Raw genomic sequence first — 12,869 nt, forward strand, 5'->3', positions numbered from 1 at the left:
GTGTTGTCTCTAAGTTTGAAGCCACTCATCCACCTAAGCATTCTCATCTCATCAATAATTAATTTTTTATGCTTATCTCTTAAAGGCCAAAATTATGCGTCATAGAGCATTGCAAGTCTCATCACCGTCTTATAAAACCAACTTTTCAATTTTTGTGGTACTTTTCTATCACACAATAGGTCCAAAGCATTCATCCACTTCAACCAACCAAACCGAATTCTACTAATAACATCTCCATCTATATCACCATCATTTGAACAATTGACCTGAGATATCTAAAAAGGTCCACACCATTTAATGATTTGATCACCCATAGTTACATTATGCCACTAGAGTTACTACAACTAAAATTACATTTCGTGTATTTAGCTTTAGATCTACCGAAACGAAGGTATTTGGACTCCAATGTAGACCTCCATAATTCAAGTTTTTTTCTTGAATTCTTTCTCTAGTTTTATCCACAGGAAGAATTTTATCAACAAAAAAGCATACACCAAGGTGTGTCATCCTGTAAATGTCCAATAAGAGCATCCATAACGAAAGCCAAAAAAAAAAACATGGGCTAAAAGTTGATCCCTGATGTAATCCAACTAATAGGAAAATTGTTGGTTAATCCTCCTCTTGTTCGAATACAAGTAAAAGCTCTACTATACATATTATTAATGAATTGAATATAAGTAATATCAACAGATTTTTTTCTCTAAAACTCTCCAAAGGACTTCTCTTGGAACATTGTCATAAGCTTTTTCTAAATCATTAAAAATCATAAATAGATCGTCCTTTATTTCTTTGTACTTCTCCATCAAACGTCTCAATAAATGTAAAGCATGCATAGTATACCTGCCCAACATAACTCCAAACTAAATATGAGAAATCTTTATATCACGTCTTAATCTATGTTCAATTACTCTCTCCCATAATTTTAACGGATGACACATCAACTTAATTACTCTATAATTAGTACACTCTTATGCATCCCTTTATTCATTAAAATGGGGACCAAAATAATCTTCCTCCACTCCTCAAACATCTTTTTTATTTTAAAATAATATTAAATAGTTTAACAAGCCAAGAAACTCCCAAATCTCCTAAATAATTTTGCACTTCAATTGAGATATCATTAGGTCCTACTCATTTTCCACCATTAGTTTTCTTTAAAGTCTCATCAACATCCTTTTATACTAATGCAGTAATAAAAATAAAATGTTTTTTTATTAATAATATAGATATTAAGATCACTAAGGTTGATTGTATTTTCAGAAACTTCATAGAAAAATTAATCAAAAAGCTCACCTACCATTGTTGAATATCTTCTTCTAAGAAAAATATTTTTTGATTTTTATCTTTAATACACTTGAATTAAATCTATACTTTTCTTTTCTCTTTATTTAGCTAGTTATAAATATATTTTTCACCCTTTTTAGTATCTAATTTATTATAAAGATTAGTAAAAATAGAATTTTTACTGTCGCAATTTGTTTTCTTAGACTCCCTGTGGCCAACCTTTTATTTTTTTCAGTTCTCTAAACTTTTAAATTTAAACTAATTTTTGTAACACAACTTCTTATAATTTATTTTTTCTTACATATTATTATTCCACCACAAACTATTTTTATTTATAAAAAATATTTTCTTTTAATTCTCCCATTACATATCTTTTTGCACTTATTTAAAAGTGCTTGTTACATAATCCCATATAGAATTCACTTTTTCATGAATAACACAAATGTTGAAATACCAAAGTTTACTCTTAAAAATAATTTTATTTGTCTTTTAGCTGCCCCCATTTAATTTTATGACAACGTTTCTTTATATTATTTATCTTACAACTTTTGTTTTTAAAGTTCACAACTAAAAATAGATATTGAATAGTTAAATTTTCACTTAAAATAACCTCATAATACTTACACCTTCGACGATCCCTTTTTCACATAAGAAAATAATTTCAAATTTCTTAGCTCATGATAACGGTGTTGAATCCAAAATTTACCACTCGTTTCCTGCATATTTACATATGTAACACTTAACCTTTCATTTTTATATACATGCTTTCTTGTTTAAAATTAGGGTTTAGATTTATGTTTAGATGCATCATCTCAATTTTGTTTACCAATAATTTAATTTTATAACTTGGCCACTAAAATTTTACATGTTTCGCGGCTCATTTGTGACACATAATAAAAAATGACAACTAGATTTATCGCCATTTCTTCAATTTGTGTCTGGACAATAATAACATCTACGTACTAATTAAATTCAGATAATCACATTTTCTATCAATCACATTGTCTAATTTATGTTATATTGCTTAACCAGTATAGTGATTTTTAGAGTAAGCAATGAAAATGACAATTTTTTCATTCACTTTTTAAGATGACATATACCTGATATCTGAATACAATTTATTTCGTCATCTACTAACCAATAAAATATGACTGAAATATCATTCAAATAATTTCTATTTAAAAAGCCTTTTAGATGAAATATCTGATTATTTTTTTTCTTTGTTTCAACCAATGTATTGCACATTCGAGCACAAATATCTGATCTATGTTAATATCATGTATCAGATAGACATTAGTGAAATAATATTCCATAGCAGATATCACGTGGAACCAATGAACCAGCCAACCCCTTCATTGCCGTGAAACTAAAAAGGCGGCGGCCAAAATACTAACACAATCAGATAAATCATAATTAGAACTAGTGCTAGGATGAGCAATCTGAACCATCTGACAGATTATTGGCTCTCTTGGTTTTTGCAATAAGTTCTATTTGCTGTTGGGCAAAATGGGTAACAGTTTTGCAAGTCAAACTGGGTGAAACAAAACAATCAAACACAGAAGAAAAGAGAAAAGAAAGAGTTTTAATGAGTAAACAAGCAAATGGTTTCCATTCCTGCGAAAGCTCCTTTAGTTTCCACTTGCTAATAAAATCTACACTCTTTATTCTACGCTCTTTCCATCACCCCTCATCAAGCTGCTTTTGTTTTCTGCAAGCCAAAAAGTCGAGAAGCTATTAACGTCAGTCATTGAAGTACGAATAGTTTGCAGTAAAATGGTGACTAGAATATTAGCACGCCAACAAACCCTTTTTTCCTCTTCCATTTTAGCCTTAATGTAGGAATAAATGGCAACACCAGCAATAGCAATGCAAGTCCCGATGCCAGTTTGAGTTGAGATTTTGTTTCCTGTTCAAGATCAAGTGTTGGAAGCAATTTTTGAATGATTTACATATTCTAAATAAATTAGTTAAAGAATGAAGGTAAAAAAAAGAAGCAAATTAATAAATAAAAAAAAATTCATAATAAAATAAAATTATAAAAAAAAAACTTGGGGAATACCAAAGACTACGATTGAGAAGCCGATAACAAACACTCGCTTCAGCACATTTCCGACTGCATGTGTGAGAGGAGCCACCCTTTCCAAAGTGTTTGTTGCAACCTACGTGATAAAGAAAAGAATATCACCGTTAAAAATGAAGAAATAATCATATTTAGCATAAAAAGGATAGTAAAACAGCATTCCAATCTGTGGACATTTAATGAACCCGTCTGAATAATAAGGCATAGGTATTGACTTCAGAATTATAATGTTTCATCATTTTTAAAACCTTTCAACATAACTAAGAAATAATTTTATATTTATTATTAATCAATTTTCATTGAAATTTGTATGATAGGTTGCCAATAAAAGTTTTCATAATATCTCATAATGATTATTATAGAGCATATTGGATTCTGCCAGTTAAAGCAGCAATATTGATAAAAATATAATTCATTAAATGTTAATGAAGGCTTTGATACAAAATTCAATATTAATAGCATGATAAACACATGATTTGGCAACAATATACATGAACATATTCATACAAAGGGAATGAGTGAAGACAAAGATAAACATTGTTTATGGTCACTGAAGCTTCATGTGCCAAAAATTGACACTCAATATTTTCCATAAACTGGAATTTCTAAACCACATATTATGCAAGTTATCAATTGTAAGCTTAAGATTATAACTACCGAAAGAACTCAGGCTCAAGCGGCAAGCTCCCTAATTCCAAAGGTCGACATGAATTGCAGTTTGACTTGTTACCTCTAAAACTTATTATTCACTAGCTCATTGTGTAGATCTTTAATTGATCTTATGTCCTCATTATTTATAAATGACTTTATACCTTCTTAATTATAATTGGCTACATGGAATACTTTTTATTAATAAATACTTGGCGAGGATTTTTATCATTAAGAAACAAAATTAAAACTTAATACATGGTTTGGATTCTAGACATTTTTATTTGGTTCAAAAAAACTCCACCATAATATTATTTGGAATAACAGCTTTCAAGAATACATCAGAACTAGAGAAAAGTCTCAAGTGTGTTCAAGGTAGATAATTACCTGATTATAGAGGTGATAAAACATGCCCACCCAGAACAGATCTGTGACGAACTTATTTAAACCGACTTTTGCTATGGCATCATTGAAGCCATGCTGAAGCAACTGAGGTCCTTCAAACTGTGATTCAAATGTTTATCATCAGGTAGGATAACAATATGTACCAGCAATTTCTCAATAATGAAAAAACAATGTTCTTATCATCTGCACAATATCTATATGTGCGGCGATCCACCAAGGTCTGACTCCCTTCATTCTAAACCATATCCTCATGTGATTTTTTTTTTCCTCCATTAATTTTACGGAAAACGATTGAGGCAGTTTAAGGCCCACTATTAACTATTAAACATTTTCTTAAATAATTTAGAGTTTATTCAAATCTGCAATTAAATAATCATTACATGGGAACACTTTCATACTAATGATTCATATAATACAAGTATTTAATACCAAAACTTTGAATTTTGACCTGCTGGAATCACTAGGTTATGAGCAGCATATTTCTCAAAACAGGCTGAAAATTTCATGCTTACAGTGACATCTATGAGAATGGGCACTGAAAAAAAACAATTTTCTTCTATGATAAATCAAAAAATATCATCAAGTCTCTATTGAAGAGCCAACTCTTTGCAGATCCTCGATGCAGTTCTTTCAGACTTCTCTAAAATAATTCGAGCATGATATTTCTTTGATATATAGATAGAAAGATAGATGCAAATACCTTTGTGTGTCGTGATTACAATTATGTCAAGCTTAAACCCTCCACATGGTAAGCCAACATAGCATATAATAAAATTAAGAAAGTAACACCTCAGAAATAATTATTCCTACAACAGTATCAGAAGATTTACTTACGATTATTGCAGGAGGAATGCAAACGATCAGTGCAATGATTGAAATGTAAGCATATAAATTTGTGCTGTCCATATCAGTCTGCAAAAATCAAATTGTTTTAACAAAGAACGGCAGAAAGAAACAGAAAAAAAAAATTATGTTAGGAAAAGAGAGAGATACCATTGCTTTCTTTGAATAAATGCTTCTATAGGTGAAGGAGATATTAGAAATCATTATTAGAAATCATAGTGCTAATAAAGCCAGTCCAGTTGAATGACAACTCAGTTAAAGAGGCCATAGAGACACCTATGATATCCATGGGTAATGTTAAGCAGTCAATAAATCATTTTAGTCCATCAGATGAAGACCATAAATTTTTCAAAACACATTATCAGAAAGAAACGTTACCAAGCACAACTGGTGCAAGTGACATCCACAATGTTAAGGGAATCTGCTGGCCAAGAATGAATTGTGAGGCTGCCGCATTGAAGAAAGGTTCCAGAGCTGAAAGGAATCACAAGAAATGAGAACTTTTTACACTCATTCTTTCCACAACTCCAAATTCTGTTTCAGTAGAGAAGCAAATAACATTTTAACAATACCTTTGATTGTGTGGGTGAAGGAGACTGCGACGGCAGCAAATGAAACATTGCTTGTGACATGACCAATAGCGTGGCAAATCCCAACTGGGATAAGCAATTTCAAAATATTGGAATCGATGGGCTACACAAATAACAATTCTAGTCAGAATGCAAGCTGAAATTTACTTGGAGATAGAATTCTAACGACAAATCGGTGAAGCTTAACACCCACAAAGTGCAAAATTTCTAAATAATACTTGAACAATAATTTCATCTAAGTAAAAAAACTGCAAAATAAATGCAGCAAATTTGACTGCCACATAATTTTTGCAATGAATTTATGGAGAAGAGCACCATGAAATAGTAAGTTGTTAATGGTGAGCCAGGTATTTGCTTAATAGGTTAAAAGCAAGGTAAAGTGAGGTCATGGGGCCTTCCATTCCTCTGGAGTGGGTGCTACTATTAAGATACTTTCCCCTATAGGGGTCATGCGATGAGGCAAGAAATTGTATAGAGTGAAGTGAAGAGTGCCAATATTCAAATGTCAAAGATGAGTTTGTGTTTTATGAGGACCACTTGATATGGGTGATGTCAAAAGAGAATCAAATGTTTGAGAAAAATAGATGAAAACTAAGAAATATGATAGATCAAACTTAGAAACAAGTGCTCTGAGTTCTTAAGTAGTCAAGCTCAAATAAAAGGTGATTGGTTTAAGGAGACAAATGAAGAGAAGGTAAAAATTGAATCAAGTAATGAAAAATACACGGATTATGGTGAATTTTGGTCATACAATAGTACAAATGAGATTATTGAATTTGTTTAAAATGGCTTTTGGATATTTTGTTTAAGATAATCTATTTAACAAGTTTATTATAATTATTTTTGATAATCCCTTTAAATTCTTCAAATAAGTTTATCATATGAAATAATCAATTCACTCAAAACACCTTACTTTACTAGGGTAAGGGCTACGATGTTGCCTAGCTCTCTGAGCAATGAGTAATCATATCACCATGGTGACGTTTAAAATTCATACCATGGCATTGTTGTATCAAGCTACTACTTAATTCTAAAGCCATCAATGGATTGGTATTAATTCATTAGCAATCTAAGACTTTATAGTATTATCAATATAATTGATATATCATCTATAAATTTTGATCATCAGGCATGAATCTAGAGGCATTTTCAGCAAAAAAAAAAACATTTTCAATTCAAATTCAAGATCTCTAAAGCCCCATTTTCAACTAGTTTATAATCAAACTGAGCGCCTCGACAGAACAAACTCTAAAGCCTCATTTTCAACAAGTTTATAATCAAACTGAGCGCCTCGACAGAACAAACTCAATGAAATTAAAAGTGATCCGTCCAAATCAACCTAGATCAAATATTTAAAGTGTAGTTAAATGCTTTGGTGCATCAATTAGACAGTTAAATTATCTCAAAATTTGACATGCTTATATTCAAATTGGATGAGAAGAATCCAACCAGTGCAAGATCATTCCAATTTGATGTGATTAAAGTCACATAAATATTGAAAAATCTATTTGTGAACATATCACCTTGATGAAGACTAAAATTCAAATCATGGAATTGTTATATCAAGCTACTATTTATCTCTAACGCAATCAATAGATCGCTATTAATTCATTAGCAATCTAAGACTTTAAATTATTATTTAAATAATTGATGTATCATCAAGAAATTTTATCATCATGCATGAAACTTGAAGCATTTTTAGCAAAATAAAAAATAAAAAAATATTTCAAATTCAAGATCTCTAAAGCCTTAATTTTAACAATTTTGTACTTAAACTGAGTGTCAATAGATCGCTATTAATTCATTAGCGATCTAAGACTTTATATTATTATTTAAATAATTGATGTATCATCAAGAAATTTTATCATCATGCATGAAACTTGAAGCATTTTTAGCAAAATAAAAAATAAAAAAAACATTTCAAATATTTCAAATTCAAGATCTCTAAAGCCTTAATTTTAACAATTTTGTACTTAAACTGAGTGTCAATAGATCGCTATTAATTCATTAGCAATCTAAGACTTTATATTATTATTTAAATAATTGATGTATCATCAAGAAATCTTATCATCATGCATGAAACTTGAAGCATTTTTAGCAAAATAAAAAATAAAAAAAACATTTCAAATTCAAGATCTCTAAAACCTTAATTTGAACAAGTTTGTAATTAAAATGAGTGTCTTGATAAGACAAACTCAATGATACTAAAAGTGGTCAAATTTGAGTTAAAATCAACCTAGATCAAATAATTAGTGTAGTCAAATGTTTTAGTGAATCAATTAAACGTCAAATGATCTAAAAATTTGGCATGCTTATATTCAAATTGGACGAGAAGAATCCAATGAATGCAAGATCATTCAAATACGATGTCATAAAAGTCACATAAATATTGAAAAAAATTGTCTGTGATAAAAAATCCAATGGAGTGTTCTGAGAGAATAGATTAACCAAATTTAATAAAATGACCCTTGTTCAAAACTATTGATAGACCTTCATTCTTTACTTGGAGAGATGAAAAGAGATTCGTGAGCTGACTACTAAAGTTTAATTTTTAAAGTCCCAATGATTGTCTCTCATCACACAAGATCGGCACCGACCACAAGAATTTACTTTAGATCACCAAAAGTCGCCATCGACCACCAGCCGTTATTGATCCTCACAATCTATAACATTGATCACATTACCATGGCTATTATAGCCTCCTACAACTATGACTTCTACATCCAAATACAGTTGTTATAGTCTCTAACTGTGGCTATAGTAGCTCTACTACGATTGTCATAACCATCAATTATAAGTTCTATAGTCAACTACGACTTTGACTGCAACCACGACTGTTATTGCCCAAACATAACTATTATAGTTAGATAATAATAGTAATTGCTTCAACTAGCCTTAATAGTTATATATGTTAGATTATTTCAAAACAGTTATGATTTCAACATGATCTTGTAATTGCATATTCTCTAATCAAGGTGAAAAGTGGTCCTCAGTATTCCTGATTATATAGTAGATTATTTTAACTGGGTCATACCCCACAATTTTTATCCTCTTCCAGGGTTTTCCACGTAAGAAAGTTGGTGTCTCATCAAACTACTTTTCATTTATCTGTATGTATGTTGGATCTTCGGGAACCGCTAAGATAAATTATCAAGCTACCGTTGTAAATTTTCTTGCACGCAACAATAATCAATTCCATTTTTCCTACAATTTTTTAAACTCTCTCCATAAGGTAATTCCCAAACTGCCATATGAATACCATCCAAAAAACTATACAAATGCCTGGCTTCAATACAGCATGACTGTTATGATCATTCACATAGAATTCATAAGCCAATAAACGGATTAGCTAATGCTCTTCATTTGGGAAAATATTTTGACTATTTTCATGGCCGGACAAGTGGACTAAATAAAGTAATATTCATTTAGATGAAAACCTTTTTACTACAAATTATGACTCAGAAAAGTTAGTTCGGAAAAGCCTAACAGAACTTGGAAAAATAAATACCGATGGCAAAAACAGAAAAATGGGCCTCTCCAAACAAAACTTTGAAGAGATCTGGCCTTTCGAAGATAAGCGCAATTATGTTAAAAAATAGAATAGTCTCTCATGGAGCTCCTCTTTAAAAGTTTTCCTGTTTAGTTTTCTAAAATAAGAGGAACATAAAATATTACTGATTCCAGCTATTCAATCAAAAGATTAATTCAATAAACCCAATTTCCAGCCATCCAAACTGAATTGAAAGAACATGATTCAGAACCGAACAAATTTTTGATGGTGTACATATGCAATCGGGTTCAGGCGGCACAACTTACAGCGCGTTTAGGAAGCCCAACTACCCAGCTCACCAGACAGTACGCCACTCCTACCAATAGATGTATGACAGAGACAAAGCTGCCAGTATATAACACCAAACACGGACAGTCCATCAATCAAAAAACATCAACTGGTCCAGCAACAAACCACGAAAATACTTACTACGGATATGGGAAGTAATTATAGATCTTCTTATTGAGAATGTTGAAAATCACATTCAGAAAATACCTACAGTGGCAGAAACGTAGTTAGAGCTCACTCATCACACTGTAATTACACGCCACTTTAACGGAATATTCGAACGCCGTACCACATGAAGAAGAAGGACCCAGTGATGAGAGCCTGGTACTTGACGGTTAAGGGCACCGGCGCTTGCCTGAGAAAAATCCCAACGGCGGAGAAAAATTAAATTAGTAGATTCTTTTATTTAAGGGAACACAAAATTTCACTTCAAGGATGAGACGGACCTCACCCCGCAGAATCGCTTTCTTCGGCCGGAGAAGACGAAGCTGCGGCGGAGATCGGCGGGAGGATCTTATATTTTCCGGCGATCTTCGGATGAAGAGAAAGAGGTATCCCTTGTAAGGGAAATGGGCGGAGCTGTCTTCCACAAACGAAGTTTCCGCCGTCGCCGACTAAAACGGCGGGTCGGGGGGCCGCTCGGAACGCGCGGTGATCGCTGAAGGCGGATGAGTCCGGGGATTCCGCTAGCGGCACCCGAGAAGAAAACCGTGAAAGCCATTGCCAGAGGAGAGAGAGAGGGAGAGGGGGAGAAGTAAGAGCGCTTGGATTTGATAGATTTGGGTAACGCTATTATTTGGGTGGAGGAGAATAGGATAGGGAAGAGGAAGAAGCTAAAGTGCTCTTTCTGGGATAACATGCGCCAACAAGCAGGATGTCTCGGTTCTGGTTTTTATTTTTTTTTTGCTCCAAAAAGAATGGGGGCATGAATCTCGATGTAATCTGACGATCCTAGATTAATGTTGCGTTTGTGGCAGCTTAATCGCTGCAAGTTTGTATCACATTCAACCTGCTTATCCTAAGATGTGATAGGGGTTGTTTATTAAATGCAGTCGCGTGATCAATCTTGTGGTCCGCGTTCTTAGCTCAACTACTTACCTGCTTACCTTTCGTTCCTCGCTCGACCTCTGTTATGCCTAGTTGATGGCTCACTCTCCTCTTTCACTCGAGTGCTTCTCGCTTGCCTTTTCACCTCTTCTTCCTCATTTCGACCTCACTTACTGTGCGTTGTAAGTTTTTGGATTGAATGTCTTTTATTATATAAGCAATCAGTGATGATTTTTCAATGGAATGGTAATCCCTTTGTGGTTTTCCGATGAAATGGCTTTCCTCTTGTGTTTTTCAATTTTTTGATAATTTGGAGAATGGGTGAAAGTTTTTTTTCTTATGGATTGTCTTGTTGTGATGTGGTTTGCTTTGGATATCTATTTGTTGTAGTTGTCGGCATATATAAGGTTGGTTATTTTGTTTATTGTGGTTGTGGTTGTGCTGAGACTGTCGGTGTGTGTGTTGTGGCTGCGGTTGTGGTTGTGGTTGTGTTGGGGGTGTGACTGTGTTGAAGCTGTGTTGGGGCTATATTGGGGCTGTGTTGGGGTTGTGTTTAGGCCGTGGGTATGTGTTGTGGCTATGGTTGTCGTAGGATTGTTTTGAAGTTGGAATGAGTTTAGTGGGAGGAAGATATTTTCAAAGCTAACAACGAAATATATAATATCACTATTATCGAATAGCTAATTGGAGATGGAGAGAGGAGATGTTAGTTGGATTAGAATTTTATTGCCGGATAATTGCACAAGAATGAAGATTGTTAGAGATGAGAAAGGTGCAAGAGAAAGGATGTATTAAGTAGCTTTTTGTTCAAAAGTTTCCTTATATATTTTCTCAATCACCCTCTCAATTTCAAAATTTGACCTGAGAAAGGCTTTCAGGCTTATTTATGAAGTAGGCCTTAGGCTATGGGTGTGTGTTGTGTTGGGGTTGTGTTGATTGCCTTATTGGGATGTGGGTTGTGGTTGGCCTTAGGTGTTCAATGTGTTTTGGTTGTGTTGGGTTGTGTGGTTGGGTGTTCTGTGTGATGTTGTTGTGGATGTGAATGTGATGAGGAGGACTGGTTAATTTGGTATTGTGTTGTGGTTGTGGTTGTGATGGGAGGTGTTGTGTTTCTTTTGTTCGGTGTGTGTTGGGGCTAGGTTGGGGATGTGTTGATGTTGTGGGTGTGTGTTGTGGCTGTGTTTAAGCAGTGTTAGCAGTGGTTTGTGGTTGTGATGTGGTTGTCGGTCGCCATAATGTTGAGAAGGGCGATATTTAATTTAATATATAATATATATAGTTTTGAAATGAAATAGTTTTTATTTTTAAAAATATAAGACCAAATCGATCTCAAATAAATAATAGTTTAAATAAACAAGCACGACTCCGTAAGTGATATATATATATCCTGAGAAATAGATGTATTACTTACTAGTGAAGTCCGATTAAATAAACTAAAGAATTTATGACATCTGTTTCAGTCTGCAAAACCATTTATGTTGACCGACAAGTTACCCTATCTAATATGAAAAATTAGATAGGGTTTGTTTTAAGTTGTGTTCTAAAGTTTTCTATAAGAGCAAACACCTATAGTTAATTACATCTTAAATGACCGAGGTCGCCTAAGAAAACTCTCAATTTAGATCAGAAAGTATTGCCTTCAAGAATTTAAAAGGATATGACTCTTCAAAGATCGGAGCATGGAGTGTTAAATGGGAAATGCTCGAATTTGGAACATTGTTATAGAATCTAAAGAGAGAAAACTAGGGGTTGTCATACATCCTGAGGAGAACCTCAATGACTTCCCAATCTATCCTATGGTTTAACTTCAATTTCGAAGAAAAAAGTATTAAATGTTTCATCGTGCCAATTATTTTTATTTAGTGCTTACATTTGTATGACACAATCATACAAATAGCCTGAAACATAGGAGGGTTTATGTCGTAACAAACGAGAACCTAGGAGCCTAAGACGAGTTAAGGCTTAAATTGCACAGCATAGTTATACAAAGGCCTAAAGATGAGGTGAGGATTCATGTTGTGTTGACCTCACTTTTGGTTGAGGTTTAGTTTTTCCTCTTAGTAATCTAAGGTATAGCCATAGGAATTTCCTGTTGACTATTCTTAGAAAACTAGACAAGGAACCCTCACCATTT

At 33.2% G+C, this 12,869-nt stretch overlaps 1 protein-coding gene across 1 annotated transcript; it reads right to left on the minus strand.

Annotated features, from left to right (window-relative positions):
- Window positions 1-2,949: 2,949 nt before the first annotated feature.
- On the minus strand, window positions 2,950-10,573 carry LOC110038604 (triose phosphate/phosphate translocator, chloroplastic-like). The gene is given in 14 exon segments (XM_020743492.1): window positions 2,950-2,992; window positions 3,090-3,190; window positions 3,344-3,443; window positions 4,400-4,516; window positions 5,252-5,329; window positions 5,411-5,464; window positions 5,466-5,536; window positions 5,639-5,734; window positions 5,833-5,953; window positions 9,667-9,745; window positions 9,830-9,895; window positions 9,978-10,043; window positions 10,140-10,327; window positions 10,329-10,573. Coding segments are annotated over 14 exon segments (1,374 nt in total). The 5' UTR covers window positions 10,548-10,573; the 3' UTR covers window positions 2,950-2,974.
- Window positions 10,574-12,869: the final 2,296 nt, after the last annotated feature.

This window comes from Phalaenopsis equestris, unplaced genomic scaffold (genome assembly GCF_001263595.1).
Source record: "Phalaenopsis equestris unplaced genomic scaffold, ASM126359v1 Scaffold233259, whole genome shotgun sequence".
Taxonomy (NCBI): domain Eukaryota; kingdom Viridiplantae; phylum Streptophyta; class Magnoliopsida; order Asparagales; family Orchidaceae; genus Phalaenopsis; species Phalaenopsis equestris.